Genomic DNA, 22,391 nt, shown 5'->3' with positions numbered 1-22,391 from the left:
ACTAAGGTGCATCTGACCTGACCCAAGCTGTGGTATTTTCCATCACCTTGATGATGAATAAGAAAGACCAAAGAAGAATTGACGCCTTTGAATTATGATGTTGATGAAGAATATTTAATATACCATTAAATTAATCATTTCTTTTATAAGGACCAGCACAAACCTGGTTCCTCTGAGGTGGAGGTTAAAGATGTCCCAAATGTCCAACTTTTCCCAACTTCTGTACCACTCCATCACCTCTAACAGTGACTCCTCCCCTCCCCTCCCCTCCCCTCCCCTCCCCTCCCCTCCCCTCCCCTCCCCTCCCCTCCCCTCCCCTCCCCTCCCCTCCCCTCCCCTCAGTACTTTCCCTCCCATTTTTGGGTTCTGTAATTTGTTGCCGCGTCTCATAGAACTCATGAAACTTCTTTACAGTTAGTGGTTTATTAGGGAAGTAACAGGGTACAGTTTGGGTAGGGATCAGTTTGGAGGTAACAGGAACAACAACTTAGGACCCAGTTCCTTGATCAGGACAGCTTCTTCTTGACCTCTGCCACTGGGCCCTGCTGGGGGCCTTCTTGGACAAGTGTTACAACTCTTAGCTCTGTGGGTCTGCAAGCCCCACCACAGCCGTCTTGCACTGGTCTCCTGGTTCCTGCCGTCTCACGCCACCATCTCTCACTGTCTTCCATGTTACAGCAGCTCCTCTTTCTCTGGCTCCATGTCTCCCTTTAAGCCCTGCAGGAGGGCAAAACCAACCAATCCCCTCATTAGGGTTCCATACACCCTACTTGCCTGGTCCCACCCACACAAGGATGCCATGCACCTTATTTACATTATTAGCAAGCTATCCAATCCCCTTGGTGGGCCACGGTCACCTCATTTGCATAGTTCCACTCAGTCGTCTGCTGGAAGTTAACAAAGACTGTGACTAAAAAAAAAGAAGGGCCATATTAAGTAATTCACTGCATCACAACCATGGACTGCGGAAGAATGAACAAATCTGTCTTGGAAGAAGTACAGCCAGAAAGCTCCTTAGAAGCAAGGATGGCAAGACTTTGTCTCATGTACTTTGGACATGTTATTAGGAGGGATCAATCCCTGGAGAAGGGCATCATGCTTGGTAAAGTAGACGGTCATCGAAAAAGAGGAAGACTCTCAATGAGATGGACTGACACAGTGGCTGCAACAATGGGCTCAAACATAGCAGTGATTGTGAGGATGGCACAGGACTGGGCAGTATTTTGTTCTCTTGTACATAGGGTCACTGGCTATGAGTCGGAGCTGACTCGACAACACCTAACAAACAACAACAACAGTATTCTATTGTATGGATGGACCGCATTATGTTTGTCCATTCATCTGTTGACGGACACTTAGGTTTTTTCCACCTTGGGTGGTTGTACATCTTGCTGTAACTGGCCGTTCTTGCTCTTTCTTTTCCTGCTTGTCACGCTAACTTGAAGCTCCCCCTCCTTCACTGGGGTGTACAGGACACCACACGTGGTTCATTCACTTTCTGGTAGATGGCATTTTCTGCCACAGCAAAGACCACCACACACACGCATGTGTGTCCTCTCACACTCATGGGGGGAAGTTTCCTGGAAAACACAGATGTGGCAGTGTGGGGGTGTGCAGTGCCCCTTTGCCAACTCCTGCCACGTTCTCTTCCCTGATGTTTATACCAACCTCTATACCATATACCAGAGCCCTGATGGCACAGTGGTTAAAGCAATTGGCTGCTAACCAAAAGGTTATACACACACACGGTTGCCAGTTCAAAACCACCAGTGGCTCCATGGGAGAAAGATGTGGCAGTCTGCTTCCATAAAAAGTACGGCCTTAGAAACCCTGTGGTTCAGTTCTACTCTGTTCTGTAGGATCACTGTGAGTCAGAATCAACTCGACGGCAGTGGGTTTGGTTTTTGATACCATATACCAAGGAGCCTTGGATGGCTCAAATGGTTAACCGCTCAGCTGCTAACAAAAAAGTTGGTGGTCAAAACCCACCGAAAGGGTCTGTGGGAAAGAGGCCTAGTGATCTGCTTCCATGAAGATAGAGCCAAGAAAACCCTATGGGGCAGTTCTACTCTGTCACATGGGGTCGCTGTGAGTAGAAATCAACAATGTACCATATACCAGTTGCTGCTGATTTCATCGTGACTCTTTTTTCATGGTGACCCCGTATGTGTCAGAGTAGAACTGTGTTGCATCGAGTTTTCAATGGCTGCTTTTTCAGAAGTAGATTGCCAGGTCTTTCTTTCTTTTAATTGTAACTTTAGATGAAGGTTTACAGGGCAAATTAATTTCACATTAAACAATTAATACACATATTGTTTTGTGACATCGGTTGCCAACACAATGACACGTTAGCACTCTCACTTTCTCAACCTTGGTTCCTCGTTGCCAGCTTTCCTGTCCCCTCCTGCCTTCTCATCCTTGCCCCTGGGCTGGCATGCCCATTTAGTCTCGTTTTGTTTTATAAGCCTGTCTTATCTTTGGCTGAAGTCCAGGTCTTTCTTACAGGGCACCTCTGGGTGGACTCAAACTGCCAACATTTCTGTTAGTGTCTGAGTACTTAACTGGTTGCCCCAATTCCCATCCTCTGTGCCCTGTGTTCCTTCTGAATTTGGAACAAACAACAGCAATTTATTGTGATTGCATTATTGATCCTTCCAACACCCTATGAGGTGGGGTCTCAGGGTCCCCATTTCACATATGAGGACACTAAGACTCAGAAGTATTAAGGGGATGGTTTGGATCCAAAAGCAGAGAGAATGGGGACTGGTTTTAGATACTAGACCATCGAAGCCAAGGGTGTCACATAGGCCTAGGGGACAGGGTCCTCCTTCCAGAGCAAACGACACTCTTGGGACCCCTGGGGTTGGAGATCATGATCCTTCTGGCTAACTCTGCCCTCTCTGGACAATCTAGCCAAAAGACTCAGCCCCAGGTGTGACCCTGAGCAGGTAATCCTGGCTCTCTGAGCCTTTTCTCTGTATGGAAAATAGGAGTAGAAGCAGGAGTGGGTGGGTCCTGGAGGGTGGGGAGACTGGGCTACCTTTTCTAAGCATCTACTGTGCAAGCAGTAGGGTCACAGCAGTGAATGGGACAGACGTGGCCCCTTCCTCCTGATCTGGAGAGGGAGATGCTCAATAAACAAGTAAAATACACAACTTCGCTGATGCTGGTCTGTGTAGCTGACAGGAAGAAAAGGGCAGGATGCTGTTTGGGAGAGTAACCCTGTGAGGATGGTCAGGGGGTTTGAGATCTGAAGGAGGAGAGGGAGCCAGCCATGTGGGAGTGCAGGGAAGGGACATCCAGGCAGAGGGAACAGTGCATGCAAAGAGCCGGGGCTTAGCACATTGGACATTGGAGGAACATGGAGGAGGTGGGTGTGGCTGCAGTTCAGAGAGCTAGGGTCAAGATTCGGGGAAAGGAAGGTGGGAAGCTTACAGAGGCTAGAGTATGCAGTATCATGGTCTGTGGAAGAGGTGGGATTTATTCCAAGAACGAGAGCTACAGGGGAATTGAGAGCAGGAGAAACCCCTGGGCTGCACTAAAGCAGTGCTGGGGCTGCCCTTCTAGCCAGGGGGCGTTTCCTGTCCACCCTGACCACCTGTCCTGTCTTGGGCTGTGGTGGTGGCTGACGGTTACCCGTTCTACCACATGGAGGGTGCCACATCGTCTGAAATGTTTTCTTGCCTGTTTCTCTCCTTAGTCAGTTGGATGCATCTGGGGTAGGTTTTAACTATTTTTTTTTTATTGTGATAAATATATATGTAACAAGATATTTGCTATTTGAACATTCTTCACATGTACAATTCAGTGACATCAATAGTGCTCACCATGTTGCCCAGCCATCACTATTATCCTTTTCCAAATTTTTCCATCACCTCTAACAGAAGCTCCGTGTCTGGTTTCAGATGATTTTATGGTTTCGTGCCAATCTCACAACACACATATATCTTTGAGTCTGAAAAATTTCCCACCATTAGCTCTGTTTCTTTGGAGCCAGGTAGTTTCCATTGGAAACTACCATGAGTTACTCCTTTCTCCATAGAAAGGGATAATCGCTGAGTGAATACACATAAAGTTCTAGAGCAGAGCTCGTCATGTAGTTAGCTCTTGGGGAGGACTGGCTGTAGTTGAGGCTTTTGTTTATGAAATTTCTGTTAGATGTGTGTTGGACCCTTTCCCTCAATCCTCCAGATCTCTCACCTTCTAGTTCATTTTTTTTTTTTTTTAAATCTCTACCTCTCTGTGTCACATTCAATCAAAAACCAATGACCTGGTAGAGGCCTTCTTCATACTGTGCTCAATTTCCTTGGCTGTGTCTTTCAGTTCACTAATATTCCCTTCAGCTTTGTGGAGCCTGATGAGTAACCCCATCCACTGAGGATTTTCTTTTTTTTTTTTTTTCTATTTTCAGGGACTCTCATTTTTATTTCTATGACTTCCTTTCAGTTTTTCTCTGAAACTACCTCTACACAGAGTTTTGGGGAGCTTGTTATCTTCTGTATTTCTGATTTTATTTTTTCATAATACATGCATTTAAAGCATTACATCCCACATATTTTGATATGTTGTATTTTTATTATCATTTAGTTTTTCATAGTTTCTAACACTCCTGGTGGTTTCTTCTTTGACCTGTGGATGAGTTAGATTGTGTTGTGTAATTTCCAAATATTTTGGGTTTTTCCTGTTAAGTTCTGGTTATCAACTTCTAATTTAATTCCATTATGATTGAAGAACATCCTCCTGATTTCAGGCCTCTTAAATTTATTGATTCTTGTTTTTTGGCTCAGCATATGGTCTAGTGACAGTACCATGTGCACTTCCTGCTTGAAAGAATTAGATTGTGCCATTTGGTGTAGTTTTCTTTAAATATCAATTAAGTCGTGGTGATTGACAGTGGTACAATCATCCATGTCTTGGCTGTTTTCTTATCTGGTTGCTCTATCAGTTGCTGAGAGAGGGATGTTAAAATCTCCAACCATCGTTGTGGATTTGTCTATTTCTCTCTTTAGTTCTGTCAATTTTTGCTTTATGTATTTTGTAGCTGTCATTAGGTGCATATGTATTTATTGTTGTGTTTTCCTGATGAAATGGCCCTTTTGTCAATATGAAATGTCTCCCTTTATTTCTGGTGATATTTTTTGTCTTGAAGTCAACTTCACCTGAAATGAATATAGCCAAGACAACCTTTGAACACTTACTCTTTGTGTGATATATTTTTCTCCATCCATTTACTTTTGTAAAATGGTGGGAGTAATACTAATAGTAGCATCACCATAACCTGTCTAACTTCAGGGGGGATAATGCAAATCAAAATCAGCCCAAAGCTGATCCGTATGAGGTGGAGGTCAGACATACCTCCACTCTCCAACTTTTTTTTTTTTTTTACTAATTCTAATGCCACCTGCCCCTCCCATAACACTCTCTACTTCTTTTCTGGGTTTGATAATCTGTTGCAATGGGCACACAGGACTCACAGACCATACTTACAGTTAAGTGGTATATTAAGGAACAGGGAACAACTTGGGATCAAGCTCAACAGGCTACAACTCAGAAATCAGGATCAGGAAGCATCTAAGCAAAGTCTTCCTTCTTCAGTGCAGGACAGTTCTCTCAGCTTATCCTGGCCGTGTAGGCCTCCTCTTGGCCCTGCTCTTGCTGCTGGTTCTGCCACTGCGTCCCTTCCAGGCCTCTCATCTTCAGTGTTACAGCCTTTGACCTATTTTACAACTCTTTTTTTTTTAATTGTACTTTAGATGAAGTTTTACAGAACAAACTAGCTTCTCATTAAACAGCACACATATTGTTTTATGACATTGGTTAATAACCCCACAACATGTCAACACCCCCCTTCTCAACCTTGAGTTCCCTATTACCAGCTTTCCTATTCCCTCTTGCCTTCTAGTCCTTGCCCCTAGGCTGGTGTGCCCCTTTAGTACCATTTTGTTTTATGGGCCTGTCTAATTTTTGGATGAGGTGTGAACCTCAGGAATGACTTCATTAGTAAGCTAAAAGGGTGTCCAGGGGCCATGCTCTTGGGGTTTTTCCAGTCCCTGTCAAGCCAGTAAGTCTATTCTTTTTTTTTTGTGAGTTAGAATTTTGTTCTACATTTTTCTCCAGCTCTGTCTAGGGCCCTCTATTGTTATCCCTGTCAGAACAGTCAGTGGTGGTAGCCAGGCACCGTCTTGTTGTACTGGACTCAGTCTGGTGGAAGCCATGGTAGTTGTGGTACATTAGTTCTTTGGACTAACCTTGCCCTTGTATCTTTAATTTTCTTCGTTCTCCCTTGCTCTCAAAAAGATGAGACCAAAGGAGTATTTTAGATGGCCGCTCACAGGCTTTTTGTTGTTGTTGTTGTTGTTAGGTGCCGTCGAGTCAGTTCTGACTCATGGTGACCCTATGCACAACAAAACGAAACACTGCCCGGTCCTGAGCCATCCTTACAATCGTTGTTATGCTTGAGCTCATTGTTGCACCCACTGTGTCAATCCACCTCGTTGAGGGTCTTCCTCTTTTCCGCTGACCCTGTACAATGCCAAGCATGATGTTCTTCTCCAGGGACTGATCCCTCCTGACAACACGTCCAAAGTATGTAAGACTCAGTCTCGCTATCCTTGCTTCTAAGGAGCATTCTAGTTGTACTTCTTCCAAGACAGATTTATTCGTTCTTTTTGCAGTCCATGGTATATTCAATATTCTTCACCAACACCACAATTCAAAGGTGTCACAGGCTTTTAAGACCCTAGATATTACAGTTGTTTTTGGAGGCTCCTGGCCTCCCTTCTTTTTCTCCTTTTTCTCTCTTCCTTCTGCTTCTTTCTGAGTTAACAGTTATGTTCTTCTTCTAGAGTTTTAAATGTGTGTATGTCAGTTATCAATTTTTCCCTCTGGGCTCTGAACATAACTTTCAATATGAGCTCTGTGATGAACGAAGGAATTCCTTTGATTATTTCTCCTTTAAAATGAATGTAATGTTAAACTTTCTCAGTAGAGGATGCGGGCAAGACATTGCAGGAGGAAGACGCTCTCCTGCAAGGAGGTGTTGGTACTGTGAGTATGAAGACACCAAGTGTTTTTGTCTAGAGTTTATAGTTGTTGTCTCCAAGAGAATTAGTTCTGTAGGAGCTTACTTAGACACATCAGCATACCTTTTTTCCTCTTAAGCATATGTAGGAACATCTCCCTAAGTTTTCTTGTATGGGTTTCACCCTATCTTTTTTCATGCATAATGTTCCATTGGTTTAACTATCTCCCCCATTGACAGGCATACACTTTCTCCAGTTTTGTGCCATAACCACTAGCAAGGCAGCAAAGAGCATCCTTGTGTAGTGTTATGGATTGAATTGTACCCCCCAAAAACGTGTGTCAGCTTGGCTAGGCCATGATTTTGTGGATATTGTGTGATGGTCCATCATTTTGTCATCTGATGTGATTATCCTATGTGTTGTAAATCTTGCAGGGAGTAGAGGCAGTTATGTTAATGAGGCAGGACTCAATCTACAAGATTAGGTTGTTTTTGAGTGAATCTCTTTTGAGGTATAAAAGAGAAAATCAAGCAAAGAGATGAAGAGACTTCCTACCACCAAGAGAGTGGAGCCAGGAGAGAAGCGCATCCTTTGGACCTGGAGTCCCTGCACTGGGAAACTCCTAGACCAGGGTAAGATTGATGACAAGGACTTTCCCTCAGACTCGACAGAGAGAGAGTGCCTTACCCTGGAGCTGGTGCCCTGAGTTCAGACTTCTAGCCTCCCAGACTGTGAGAGAATAACTTTCTCTTTGTTAAAACCATCCACTTGTGGTATTTCTGTTATACCAGCACTGAAGTGCCTGCCTCCTCTCTCTCTTTCTGTTTCCCCTTGTCTTTCTTACATCTATTCCACAGATATAAGAATGGCTCAGCATGTTTCTCTCTCTGTCTGCCTCTCTCCCTCCAATTCTCTCTGTCTGTCTCTATCCATCTCTCTTTCTCTCTCTATCTCTTCCCCCTCTCTCACTCTCTCTGTCTCTCTGTGTGAGTTTGTGTGTCTGTCTCTTTCTGTCTATCTTTATCTCTCTCTCTGTCTCTCCCTCCCCGCTCTGTCTCTCTCCCCTTCTCTCTCTTACTCCTGTCTCCACCTCTGTCTGTCTCTCTCATCATCATCATCTCTCTCCCCTTTTCTCTGTCTGTATGTCTGTCTGTCTCTCTCTCTCTCACATACAAATACAATAACTTGTTTCAGTTTGGTGTGCGTGTGTGTGTGCACACACAGAGTATCTATTTAAATATCGGGTCATATGTGGCATTTGGTTTCGTAGCTTTCGTTTCTCATTTACAATTATGCTATGGTCATTTCCTCATGTCATTATATATCCCTCAATATCATTTAAGAATGTGTTGACCCCTTCACGAGGGTCATGCAGAGAGCAAAGCTTCTAGGTCACAAGTGTATAAGGTGGTGGGTTTTCACAAATGGAACACACCCACATGACCAGCCCCCTGAAACTCTCCCCTGACCCCTCCCAGCCACCCGCCCCAAAGGCAGTCATGTTTCCAGCTTCTAGAGCAGAGCTGTTTCATCTGTTCCCTTTTAATTTTCTGTCAGTGTGTCGAACTGTGGTAGCTTGTATGTGGCTGTGATGCTGAAAGCTATGCCACTGGTATTTCAAATTCTGTACCGGAAGGGCCACTCATGGTGGACAGATTTCAGCAGAACTTCCAGGTAGGAAAACAGACTAGGAAGATAGGCCTGGCAATCTACTTCCGAAAAGCAGCCGATGAAAAGCTTATGAATCACAGTAGAACATTGTCTGACTCACTTGCTTTGGACATGTCATCAGGAGGGATCAATCACTAGAGGAGGACATCATGTTTGGTGAAGTAGAGAACCAGTGAGGGTGAAGGAGACCCTTGGAGAAACGGATTGGCACAATAACCCCAATGATGGACTCGAACATGCCAGTGACCATGAGGATGGTACAGGAATGCGCAATGTTTCATTCTGTTGTACACGTGGTTGCCATGAGTTGAAGTCGACTCAACAGCAGCTAACAAAAACAACAAATGGGCTCATCACTATGTCCTCTTTTGTGTCTAGCTTCCTTCACTCAGTGTTTGTGAGATTTATTCATGGTGCCCCTTCTCACTGATGTGTTGTATGGGATACAGTTGTACGACTTTTGGTGGACCCATGACTGGAATCCTTTTGAGAATATTCATAGGAGTAGAATTGCTGGGTCACCTTCAAGATACTACCAAACACTTTTCCAAAGTGGTGCACCATTTTACACTCCCACCAGCCATGTTTGAGCGTTCCAGTTGCTCCACATCCTCACCAACACTTGTGATGTCTTTTTAATTTTAGCCATTTTTGTGCATCTGGACATCATTTTTAATAGTTGGATGACATGCTCCAGTATGGATGTTCTATTGATTAATTGAAGCCACCACTACTGATAAGCATTTGGGTTGTTTTCAGTTTTTACTCTTCTAAACAATACAATGATGAACATTCTTGAACACATTTTTTTGTAATAGCCTTGTTGGTTATTTCAAATGGTTTTCTCTTTAGCTACATGATAGCAATAGAGTAACCTTCCTTGTACATTCATCTTTGTGTATATATTTTTGAGAATTTCATGAGTTTTGTTTTGGTTTTGGGTTTTTTTTTTAAGCTTTTAATGTTTCTTTTTGTGTTGGTCTTGGACACAGAGCTAGCCCAGGGCAGTGTTGCTATACATCATTTGGGATGAAAAACTAAAGACTGCTTCCTCTTTCAGGTTGGCTTCCGAAATTGTACCTTCTCCTCCTGGTTCTTCTCCAACTCTATGACCTTCCAAGGTAGGAAGACAAGGGGTCTGGCGGTCCAGCCTGGGGAGGAAGGCTTCGGTCAAACACAAGTGCGTCATGTTCCAGGTTATACAACAGAGCTGCTTAATAGTGTCCAACTTTGTCTGTACCTACATTACTTCTGAGAGCCACAATAATTTCTTCATCCTTCCTTCTACTTATCTTCCCATCTGTAATTGATACATTCATCATCTACCATGTGACCACCAGACTTCCATTCATTTATCTCTTTGCCCATTCCTTAAGCTCTCTTTATTCACACATCTGTTTATTCATTCAACCTTTATCCTTCCATCCATCTACTCATTCATTCACAAAATTCCTTGCATTTATTCACTCACCCCATCTACCCACACATTCCTACATCTATCCATCCACCAAATCACCTGTCCGTCTAACCATCCATTCATCCATCCACCCAATCATCTATCCATCTAACTATCCATCCATCCACCCACCCACCCAATCATCCATCCATCCACCTAATTATCTGCCCATTAATCCACCCACCCACCCATTCATCTACCCATCTACTCATCCATTCACCTATTCACCTGCTCATCCACCCACTCATCTATCCATCATTCAATCATCTGTCCATCTGACCTTCCATACATTCATCTATTCGTTCATTCACCTACTCACCTACCTACTCCTCCTCCATCCATTCACCTACTCACCCACCTGCCCACCAATCTATTCACTCAATTATCCATCCAACCACCCAACTATCTATTCACCCATCCATCCATCAATCCATCCATCCACCCACTCACCCATCCCTCCATTGATCCATTTTTCCAATTCCCTGTTCATTTATCAATTCATTCATCAACCTTGTTTATCCATCCATTCTTCCACCCAACCCTCCATCCCATCCACCATTCATTCATCCACTTACTTATCAATTCAGTATCTAGTTATGGATCCATCTACCTACCCAACTTTCAATCCATTGAGTCACTCACTCGTTTACCAGTTAAGCTAGCCACCCACCCACCCACCCATTCACAGCCTGGAGCCAGGTCCTATGGCTGAGATGGAGACACAGAAGTCACTAAGACCTGGTTCCTGCCCTCTAGGAATAGAGTCCAAAAAAACAAAACAAACCCATTGCTGTCAAGTTGATTCCGACTCATAGTGACCCTATAGGCCAGAGTAGAACTGTCCCATAGGGTTTCCAAGGGGCAGCTAGTGGATTCAAACTGCCGATCTTTTGATTAGCAGCCCAACGCTTAACTACTGCAACACCAGCACTCCACATAGTCAATGGGTGGAGGCATATGACAATCCCACAATCCCCCCCCCCACACACAAACCCAGGAAAATTCCAAAACTACATGATCAGTGTAGTATTCAGGGTATATTGTATGTTCAAGATTCAGAAGCAGTTTGAAAGGCAGGTAGGTAGGTGATGGAGCATTCAGATGAAAGCACACCCTGTGTGCCAGCACTAAAGTGGCCCAGGATGATTAGGGAGACACAGGTATTCACAGATGGCCAGGACAGAGATGACGTGAGAAGGGAGAAGGAAGATGCAAAGCCCCAGGGGCAAGATGATCTAGGTGCTGGATGGAACGCCTGCCCAGCGGAAGCCCTTGTACCTGTGCAGTACCCACGCCCTGACCACGTCCCTGCCACCCCTACAGGCAGAGTCAACCCTCCCAGGAACCAAGACAATGCAGCAAGCGACACCGCTACAGCTCCCAGACCAGATACCACCCAGCAGGCAGAGCTGCCCCCAGCCCCGGCCCGACCTCTCTCCCTCATGTGAGGCAGAGGCACAACCCTCCAAGCCCCAGCATGAGGCCACCTTGTCCCAGCAAGCCCTTGAGCAACAGGTGGCTGAGGAGAAGTTGGAGCCACGCCGTGTGCCCCGCCTCCGGACTGTGGTGGAGAGCCAAGCCTTCAAGAACGTCCTAGTGGACGAGATGGACATGATGATGTCTCGTGCGGCCACCCTCATCCAAGCCAGCTGGAGGGGTCACAGGCTCCGGCAGAAGCTAGTCTCCCAGATGATGGCGGCCAAGGCTATCCAGGAGGCCTGGCGGCGCTTCAACGCCAAGCGCATCCTCCGCTCGAGCAAGGGGCCAGAGAAGAAGGTGGAGGAAGACAAGGATATCCCTTACCATCCCCCCCAGCAGGTGCGGTTCCAGCAGCTGCTTCCAGAAGGGCAAAAGCCCCTCCCACAGGGCCTGCCTCAGCCCGTCATGGCCAGCAAGGAGACCCAGTTCCCTTCCGTGGACAGTCTGGTCACCTGCACCCCCCAGCAGGCCACACAGAAGCTTCCTGAAGCCCTGGGCTCCTTGAAGCCCAGCATAGCCACTTCATATGTGCTCGGAGCCCCCAGTGTTGCCTTCTTGCCACACCAGACTATAGCCCTCAGGTTCCCATGTCCAATGCATGTAGACACCAAGTACCAGCAACCCTGCCTGTTGACGAAGACCATCAGGAGTTCATGCCTGGTCCATATAGAGGGGGAAACAGTGAAGGGCAGGCATGTGGCCACCAGACCCAGCAAGGCTGGGACCTCAGAGCTGGTACTGTCTGGGAGGTGTGCCCAGGTGGGAAGTGGACCCCTCAAGACTCAGACCCAGGTCCATGTGGAAGCAGAGGCCCCCAAGCCATCACCCCAGGTGTGCTCAGTGCCTGCGATGGCCAAGACCTTACCCCAAACGCATACAGCTGTCTCAACAGCCAAGATTCCATCTCAGACATGCCCAGCAGCTGCCGTGGCCAAAATCCCACCCCAGACACACACAGTGCTCATGACGACCAAGATACCACCCCAGGCATGGCTGATGTCCCCAGTGACCCAGACCTCATCCCAGACACGCCCAGCGGCCACTGTGGCCTATGTCTCACCCCAGACACACCCAGCGGCCACTACCACCAAGACCCCACCCCAGACATACCTGACAGGCACGACGACCAAGACCCCACCCCAGACACGCTCTATGGCTGCCATGGCCAAGATCCCATCTCAGACATGCCCAGTGGCCAAGACCCCACCTCAGGCACGCCTGGCTGCCATGATCACCAGAACTCCAGCCCAGATACGCTCTGTAGCCACCCTCCTCAAGACCTTCTGCCTGCCCCCAGCAGCCACTGGGAATCTAAAGGTGCCGCCTCAAGCCGGCATAGCCAGCGGGATCCCCAAGTCCTTATCCCAGACTCATCTGAACACGGCCAAGGTTAAGGCCACCTTCACTGAGAAGCAGGTAGACACGACATTTGAGGTCTCATCCCACTCGTATATGGCTGTGGGAAAATCCAGGTGCCCTCCCCAGGAAGTGGGGGCACCCAAGGCCCCAGCCAGGCCTCATTGGGAAGCTGAGAAAATCAAGGTATGCCCCCAGAGACAGATGAAAATGGAAGTGGTATCCAAGACCAGCATGGACATGGGAGTTGAGGACAGAAGCAAGACCCGAGAACAAGCCCAGGGGAAAAAGGAGGCACTTAGAGTCCAGCCCCAGGCGTGCGTGCCCGTTGAAGTGGTTACGACCCCATGCCAGGCCCAGCCAGCCACCACGCTGACCAAGACCCAGTGCCAGGCACATTTGCCCACCGGACTGGCCAAGACCCTGTCCAAGACTCTGTCCAAGACACTTTACCAGGCCCAGCTGATGGTTGGGCTGAGCAAGGGGCAGTGCCAAGCACAGACACCTGCCAGACTATCCAAGGCCCAGTCCCAGACCCAGCAGGTGGACAAGATGACGAAGGCCCAGTTCCAGGCCCACATCCCTGCTGGGCTGCCCAAGACCCAATCCCAAGCCCAGCAGGTGGCCAAGCTAACCAGCACCCAGTACCAGGCCCAGATGCCCTCCGGGCTGGCCAAAGGCCAGTCCCAGGCCCAGCAAGTGGCCAGGTTGACTGACGCCAAGGTCCAACAGCAGACACCCACCAGACTCACAAAGGCCCAATCCCAGACCCAGGTGCTGGCCAGGGTGACCAAGGCCCAGGTCCAGGCCCAGATACCCGCTGGGCTGACCAAGACTGAGTCCCAGGCCCAGCAGTTGGCTCAGCTGACCAGGACCCAGATCCACACCCAGACCCCCACCGGGATGATCAAGGTCCAGTCCCAGACCCGACTGGTCTCTGGGCTGAACAAGACTCAGTTCCAGGCCCCAGTGCCCCCTGCACTGACCAAGGGCCTGTCCAAGACCCAGCTGGTCACTGAGTTGGCCAAAGTCCAGTTCCAGGCCCAGACACCTGCCCGGCTAACCAAGACTGAATCACAGGCCCAGCAGGTCACCAGGCTGAACAAGACCCTGTCCCAGGCCTGGTTGGCCACAGAAACAGCCAAGCCTCTCTGCCCTGCCCACCAGGCCGCTGACCTCAGCAAAACCGAGTCCCAGCCCCAGCTGGCCACTGCCCAGTCCTGCCAACATCTCTGCACCCTGGGCCTCCTGCCTCATGCCAAGCCGGATGACAGACTGACCCAGCTTCCAGCCCCCAGCCTAGCACTGGGCAAGGCCACTCAGGTCCCTCGCCTGCCAGGCCCGGACACGCAGGGCATGCTGGTGCCACTGCTGGCTGGACACCCCTCCTGCAACATCGAGTCCTGGGGGGACGGCAGGGCAGCCCGGGCCCCATCTCCCACACACAGCCACCCTGTGCTCTGTCCGGAGGAGGCGACAACCTCCCAGCTGGCATCCCTGTGCGCTGAGCTGGCTACTGTGCTGGGCTCCCAAGAGGACCTCCGCTTGCTGCTGTGCAAGGCCCTTTCACAGGGCGAGGTGCGGGCGGCCCTGACCCAGGTCCTCTCCAAGGAGGTTCTGGGTGCCACAGTAGCCAAGGCCCTGCCGCAGGGCATGCTGGGTACGGCACTGGCCAAGGCCCTATCCTGGAGCGAGCTGGGTGTGGCCATGTCGAGGGCGTTGTCACGGGCCGAGCTGCGGGCAGAACTGGCCAGGGCCGTGCAGGGCAGGCTAGCTGACGTGCTCAGCAAGGCGCTAACGGAGGACGAGCGGGCGGCGCTGAGCCAGGCCTTGTGCCAGGGGGAGCTGGGCGCTGTGCTGAACACATCTCTGTCGCAGGCAACACTGCAGACTTCGGCCATGCTCCCCAGTGCAGCTGCGAAACCGGCTGGCAGCAGCCTGACAGTGGGGCCCGGTGCGGTGGAAGTAGACTGCAGGGGGACCCCTTCAGCTGTGTGGAGGCCCACACTGAGGCCCATGAGAGTGCATCCCAGCAAGGTCAGGGTTCCCTACCATGGGGCCTGGGAGGAGATGGGGGACGGGGCTACATTTGGGGGATCACCTTGCTTGTTGGGGGTCTCTGTGGATGGTTCCTTGACCAGTAGGGAGATCACCACCATCCACCAATGTTCACTCATCTTAGGCCTGAACCCCCAGGCATCTTGGGAGGCAGGGGCTGGCAGTGACCTCTCCAGGCTATGCTTGAGCCAGGTGGTCAATGGGGACAAGGCATCGGCTGTCAGCAGCACAGGTCCTGATTTGCCCCAGCCACCCCGCCTGCGGCCACCCCCCAGTCTATGGCCATCGCTTATTGCCAATGGTGTTGGCCCCAGCGCTAACCAGCCGTTGGTGACCGGTGGCACAGCCCCCAGCTCCCACAAGCCACACGTGGTCAGCAGGGTGGCCCCTCATTCGTGTCTATCGCCGGGAGCAGCCAGGGGGGTCTCAGGCAGGCTGCCAAGCTCAGTGGGCAGTGGGAGGGCCAAACGGTTCTACCAGTCATCTGCCACCTGTGGGAGGTCTGTCTGCTGGTGCCAGTTGTTGGAGGTCAACAGGCGGCCCCCTGGGGTGTACCGGTCTTCTGCAGCCAGAGGGGTGGCCCCCAGGTCACAGCCCCCAAATCACAAGCAGGCGTCCATGGGCCCCAGGGACTTACTCAGCAAGGAGACCTCAAGCCCACCACCAGCCACTCGGGCAAGCAAAGTGGCTCACACTGGCTCCCAGGCAGCCCGTGGCCTCCTGCCAGGTTCTGTGGCTCAGGTCAACTCCAACCTGTTCCAAGCCCCCGTGGGCCTTTCGCAGACACCCAGCCATGTCCAGGAGAGTACTCGATCATGGGTGTCCATGTCTGCTGTGTCCCAACCCCAGGAGCTGGCAACTGGCCATCAAATGCCCATGTTCAACAGGCCAGTGGCCCCCTCAGCAGATACTGTGCTGGCCAGAAGCTTCTCCCAGGGCTCCGAGGTCCCTGGTATGGTCTTCAGCAATTCCCAGAGCTCTTGGCAGAGCAGCAGTTCAGCTAGCCTGTCTACCATGTCCATGGCCAGCTTGAATGCCATTGACCTGGTGGAGGAGTCCTGGGAGGGCAGCCCAGGTAGCAATCTGCAGATGGGCCCCCTCCTCCCTGGGGAGGTGGCAGGGAGCCCCCAGGGGCCTGGGGAGATGGAAGAGGCCAGTAGGACCCATCCTGGGCACATGCCCCCCAGCCCATGCCAGCCCGCCACAGCCACAGATCTGGTCCCCATTCTACACCACGGACCAGTGACTAGTCGTATGTCCTTCAGTGTCCACTGGGGCTCGGAGAGTGACACAGATGTGTCCTCAGTCCCAAGTTCCACCGATACAATCAAGAGCTTGTCCCAGGTGTCTGTGAGGACAGGGCTGGTGAGGAGCCTGTCTTTGGGGTCAGTGACCCACACCCTACATCAGCAGCCCAGCCAAGCCCAGACATCTGTGGTTAGTAGGCTGGCTCCCAGCCTCTCCCACCCATCTTTGGCCATTGGGGTGGTCCCAAACCTAGCCCAGTCATCGGCAACCAATAGGGTGGCCCCCAGCCTTCCCAACCCATCTGTGGCCAGTGGGGTGGCCCCAAACTTAGTCCATTCATCTGTGGCCACCAAGGTGGCTCCTAGCCTAGCCCAGTCATCTGTGGCCAGTACAGTGGCCCCAAGCCTAGCCCAACTATCTGCAGTCGATAGGGTGACCCCAAGTCTCTCCCACCCATCTGTGGCCAGTGGTGTGGCCCCAAACCTAGCCCAGTCATCTGCAACCAATAGGGTGGCCCCCAGCCTCTCCCATCCATCTGCAGCCAGTGGGGTGGCTCCAAACCTAGCCCAACTATCTACAGCCAATAGAGTGGCCCCCAGCCTTGCCCAAACATCTGCAGCCAATAGGGTGGCCCCCAGCCTCTCCCACCCATCTGCGGCCAGTGGGGTGGCCCCAAGCCTAGTCCAACCACCTGTGTCCAGTAGAGTAGCCCCCGGCCTCTCCCACCCATCTGTGGCCAGTGGGATGACCCCAAACCTAGCCCAAACATCTACAGCCAATAGAGTGGCCATTGGCCTCTCCCACCCATCTGTGGCCAGTGGGGTGGCCCCCAGCCTAGCTCAACTATCTGCAGCCAATAGGGTGGCCCCCAGCCTCTCCCACCCATCTAAGGCCAGTGGGGTGGTCTCAAGCCTAGCCCAACCATCTGCAGCTGATAGGGTGCCCCCCAGCCTCTCCCACCCATCTGCGGCCAGTGGAGTGGCCCCAAGCCTAGTCCAACCACCTGTGTCCAGTAGAGTAGCCCCCGGCCTCTCCCACCCATCTGTGGCCAGTGGGATGACCCCAAACCTAGCCCAAACATCTACAGCCAATAGGGTGGCCCCCAGCCTCTCCCACCCATCTGTGGCCAGTGGGGTGGCCCCCGGCCTAGCCCAACCATCTGCAGCCAGCAGGGTAGTCCCCAACCTTTCCCAACCATCTGTAGCCAGTAGGGTGCCCCCAAACCTAGCCCAGTTATCTGCAGCCAATAGGGTGGCCCCCAGTCTAGCATCAGAGGCCAGAAGGGTAGCTCCAAGTCTATCCCAGCCATCTGTGGCCAGTAGAGTGGCCCCCAACTTTTTCCAACCCTCTGCAGCCAGTAGGGTGCCCCCAAACCTAGCCCAGTCATCTGCAGCCAACATGGTGGCTCCCAGCCTAGTATCTGTGGCCAGAAGGGTGGCCCCAAGTCTATCCCAGCCATCTGTGCCCAGTGACATGAGTCATGGCCTTGATCAGCCAAATTTGGCCTCTAGGATAGATTCCAAAGGACATTCCTCCAGGGTGAATGCAGTGGCCCCAAGTTTGCGTCAACCATCCATAGTTTTGGGGGTCACACCAGGTAAACCATACCCCTCTGCAGCCATTGTGGGCTGGGATCAGAGTCAGCCTTCTCCAGATACTTGGGTGGACCCATGTCAAGATCCTCCGATGGATAGCAGGGTGGCCTCCAGCCTCCAGTGTCCCGAGTTCAGAGAGGGACACCAGAGTGTGAGCCAACCTTCCCCCGTTTCTGTTTCTACACCAAACATTTACCAGACCTCTGTGGCCAGTGGTGTGTCCAGGGGTCTAGGCCAGGGGATCAGTGTATCTCAAGAGAATCTATACAGAGGAATGCCCCCAAGTATGGCTCAGGGGACTCTGGCTGCCGACACGGCCCCAAGTATGTCTCGGGGAAATGTGGCTCCTGGCATGGCCTCAAGTATGTCTCGGAGGACTGTGGCTGCTAGCATGACCCCAAATATGTCTCGGAGAAGTGTGGCTATTGGTATGGGCCAAAGTCAGTCTTTCGCTAGTGTCATGGCTCCCGTTGCATCTTGGGTTTCTGCAGTAGGTGCACCTTTGATTCATGAACAAGCCTCAGTGGCCCCCGGTTTCTCCCGGCCTTCATTGCCCAACAGACTGGCAGAGAATCTGTCCAAGGGTTCCTTGTCCAGTGTGCGCCCCAGTAACTCTCAGCTCAGCGTCGATCTTCCAGTAGCTTTAGATTGCCAGCACCCTTCTGTGGCCATAGTTGTCGCACCCAGTTACCAACAAACAAATGTTCTCACGCAGGAGTCTATAATGGGCATGCCAAGTGGTCTAGCGCCAGATTCTGTAGCCAGTAGGATGACCACAGCTGTGGCGCCAGGCACTGTGGCCACTGGTATGGCACCTAGCCTTGCCCCAGGATCTGTGATCAGGGGCATAGGCCAAAGTCTTCCCCCAGAGTCTGTAATCAGTGTGGCCCAGACCCTTCCCCCAGGTTCTGTGGCCAATGGCGTGGCCCAGACTTTTCCACCAGGGCTTATGATCAATGGCATGGCCCAGACCCTTCCACCAGGTACTATGGCCAGTGGCATGGCCCAGACCGTTTCCCCAGGTTATATGGCCAGTGCCATGGCCCAGACTTTTCCACCAGGTTATGGGACCAGTAGCATGGCCCAGACCCTTCCACCAGGTACTATGGCCAGTGGCATGGCCCAGACCCTTTCCCCAGGTTATATGGCCAGTGCCATGGCCCAGACTTTTTCACTGGGTTATGGGACCAGTAGCATGGCCCAGACCCTTTCCCCAGGTTCTGTAGCCAGTACCTTAGCCAGGACTCTGCCTTCAGATTCTGTGGCCAGTGGCATGGCCCAGACCTTTCCATCAGGTTCTATGGCCCGTGGTGTGGCCCAGACCCTTCCCCCAGGATCTGTGGCTGCTACCTTCACCAGGGCTCCACCTCCAGGTTCTGTGGTCAGTGGTGTGACCCCCAGCTTGATTGCTGCATCTGTCAGTGGTGGGAAGAGGCAGAGTTTGCCTCTAGGACCTATGGCGAGCATGGCTGCTCCAAGCCTGCCCCCAGGTTCAGTAGTAAGTGGGATGGCCCTGAGTGTACCTCCTGGTTCTATGGCAACTGTAGGGGCCTCTGGCATGGCTCCAGTATCTATGGATAGGGGGCTGAATCAGAGCCTGGTACCAGAACCCACAGCTAGCGTGGTGACCCCAGTCCCAGTTGGATCGCTGCTGATTGGGATCACACCCCGTCCTTACCATGGCTCCCTGGCTGGGGAGGGGTCCCTGACCCCCTTCCAAGCATCCCATGCTGCTAGCATGACTCAAGTTCACCCCCAGGCCTCAGAAACAAGTAGAGCCAGGAACCCACGCCGAGTGCCCACGGTTCTGTCCAGAGCCTCCCAGATGGGCCAGGCTGTTGGGATGATGCCATTTGAGGCCACAGAGAGCCAGGCCATGTTGAATCCAGGAGAGCTTGATGAGGTCTCGTCCCAGGTGTCAGAATCTAGTGAGGAGTCCAATGACTTCAATAGCAAGTCTGCGGTCCTTGAGGCAACCCCGTGGATGTACCAGGAGCCTATGGGGCCCGACGTGGATGATGATCACAAGCCCCCGTTAGAGGACAGGACTGCGATTGAGCCCCAGATGCCACTCTTGGGGGAGGTGGCAACTAGCCATGCCAAGCCTGTGGCCAGTGGTGTGGCCCAGATCATTCCACCAAGCTCTATAGCCAGTACCTTAACCAGGACTCCGCCTCCAGATTCTGTGGCCAGTGGTGTGGCCCAGACCTATCCACCAGGTTCCATGGCCAGCAGTGTGACTCATACCTTTCCCTCAAATTACGTAGCCAGCACCTTGGCCAGGATTCCACCTCCAGGTTCTGCAGCCAGCGGCTTGGCCCCCAGCCCCTCACAAGCCCCCAGTTTAGCCAAGCATTCCATGGCTGGCAGCACCACCCGAAATCTGCAGCCGAGGTCAGCAGCCAGCAGTAGGACCCCCAGCAGAGTGCTCAGTCCACAGATGAGGCCTATGGTTAGCAGGGTCATGAGCCAGTCCCATGGGATTTCTGGAGTCCCTTCAGACATTCCTATGGTTCCCAAAAGCCACTCCCAGGCGACAGCTTTCACCACCACCTCCAGATCACCCCAGCTGCCCCGTGGCAGTTCCGTGGTTCCCAGCCTGCCCCCAGAGCCCACGGCTCAGATGGGGTCCCCAAGTCTTTCTAAGAGGCCCGGGGTTTCCAGCCTGGCCTCCCACATGCCGCAACAACCATCCCTAGCTAGCAGGGTGGTGTCCAATCGATTCCAGTTGGACACCAACCCTGACACACCCTCATCACCCGTGCCTGGGGACATGGCCCAGAATAGCCGCCGTGAATCCCTCGGCCCCAGGAAATCCTTCAGGTCCGTACATGGCAGCATTGTTTCTGAGATGCTAGATGGCTCCCTAGCCAGGCTGATACCTCTCCACCAGCTGCAGCAGCAGCGCCCCCAGCCCATGCAGGGTGGTACTAGGCACTCCGTGAGCACTCCACAACCGGGAATCATCCGTACCAGTGACAGGGCACATGGCACCGCTATCCCGCGGATCCCCCAGGGCGTCCGCAGAGTGTCTCTGGGTTACGAGTCTTCTCCCAGCGGCTCCCGGCGGCCCCTCTTTGACCAGAACTTGCAGGATTCCCACTCCTCAGTGGCCACCAAGAGCAGCCACCACCTCTCCCTGACTCCCACTGTACTCCAGGGTCTCACGGACACCGGTGTGGCAGGTGGCCAGCCGTGGAACGCTGCTGTCCCCAGCGTTGTGACTGGTCCCAAGGACAGTACTACAGGCCCCGGGAGTATGTGGCAGCCGGCCAGGGGCATGGGGTCGTGGGATGCCACGGCGACGGACTCCAGGAGGTCGGGGGAGCTGTTGTTGTCAGTGCACACGGTGGAGGAACTGATCATCCATGCTGTGGTTATCATCCAGGCGCATGTCCGTGGCTACCTGGTGCGCCATATGATTAAAGTGTGGCACCGCAGTGCCACCATCATCCAGGCACTGTGGCGTGGCCACGTGGTGCGGAAGCAACTCTACCGACTGCATGCTGCCGCCCAGACCATCCAGGCACAGTGGCGTGGCTACCACACTCGCAGGGACCACTGCCAGCAGATGCTGCAGCCAGGCACATGGGGAATGTTGGGAGACTGGAGCAGGACATCATCAGGGCACCGGTGCTTCCAGTCCTGCCAGCCACGCTCCTGTGCCCTCTGCCAGACACTGTGCCCTGGGCTGGGGGGCCCGCCCAGTGTGGTCCTGCTTGTGGGCTCCAGCCCCCGCACCTGCCACATGTGCGGCCAGACCATGCCGACCCGTGTGGTACAGGGCACAGGCCAGGGTGCTGGAGGCCAGGAGGGTGTGCCCTCACAGAGGGGCCATGGCGCCCAGCTGGCCCCCTGCAGCCCCCAGCTCCCACACCACCACCACAAAGCAGCCACAGCCATCCAGTCTGCCTGGCGGGGCTTCTTGACCCGCCGCCACCTGAGAAAGCAGCAGGTGGCAGCCAAGAGGGTCCAAGCAAGCTGGCGTGGCCACTTCACCCGGACCTGCCTCACGGCTGATGCACTCCTAGGGCCGAGGATGGCATGGGACAGCCCTCGGCACGCACAGTGGCCCGGTGTCTAAGAGTCCAGCTGCCCAGGGCGGGGAGACACTGGGAGGGGCCGTGTGGCTCTGTGGGTCTATGAATAAAGTCCTTCACAGCCTGAGTCCGGAGTTGCTTGGTTCCATGGCTGGTGCTGCATTAATGGGGGCAGCTGGGGAATGGCGGTTAGGGGGAACCTGGAGCATCCTAGGGGAGGAGACCTCAGACTCCCAAACATTACATTTGCACCCGGGGTCTGTGGCCAGAATGGGGACCCCAAGTCTGTCTAGAGGTTAGGAGCTGCTAGCATGGCCTCTCACATGCCACTGTATCTGTCCCCAGCTAACAGTGTGGTGTCCAGTCTGTTCCAGATGGAAGCTATCCCTGGCACACCCCAGATGCCTGTGGCTGAGAATATGACCTAAAGCAGTCCCTTGGCCCTAGAAAACCCACACATGGGAGC

General features: G+C 52.4%; 1 protein-coding gene across 1 annotated transcript; it reads left to right on the top strand.

Moving 5' to 3' along the window:
* Nucleotides 1-9,759: 9,759 nt before the first annotated feature.
* On the top strand, nucleotides 9,760-22,018 carry IQCN (IQ motif containing N). Its single transcript, XM_049875489.1, is given in 5 exon segments — nucleotides 9,760-9,814; nucleotides 11,473-11,593; nucleotides 11,595-16,427; nucleotides 18,447-18,691; nucleotides 18,791-22,018. Coding segments are annotated over 5 exon segments (8,391 nt in total). The 5' UTR covers nucleotides 9,760-9,801; the 3' UTR covers nucleotides 21,970-22,018.
* Nucleotides 22,019-22,391: the final 373 nt, after the last annotated feature.

The sequence above is a fragment of the Elephas maximus genome, chromosome 3 (genome assembly GCF_024166365.1).
Source record: "Elephas maximus indicus isolate mEleMax1 chromosome 3, mEleMax1 primary haplotype, whole genome shotgun sequence".
Taxonomy (NCBI): Eukaryota; Metazoa; Chordata; class Mammalia; order Proboscidea; family Elephantidae; genus Elephas; species Elephas maximus.
This window is presented reverse-complemented; position numbering and strand designations above follow the sequence as displayed.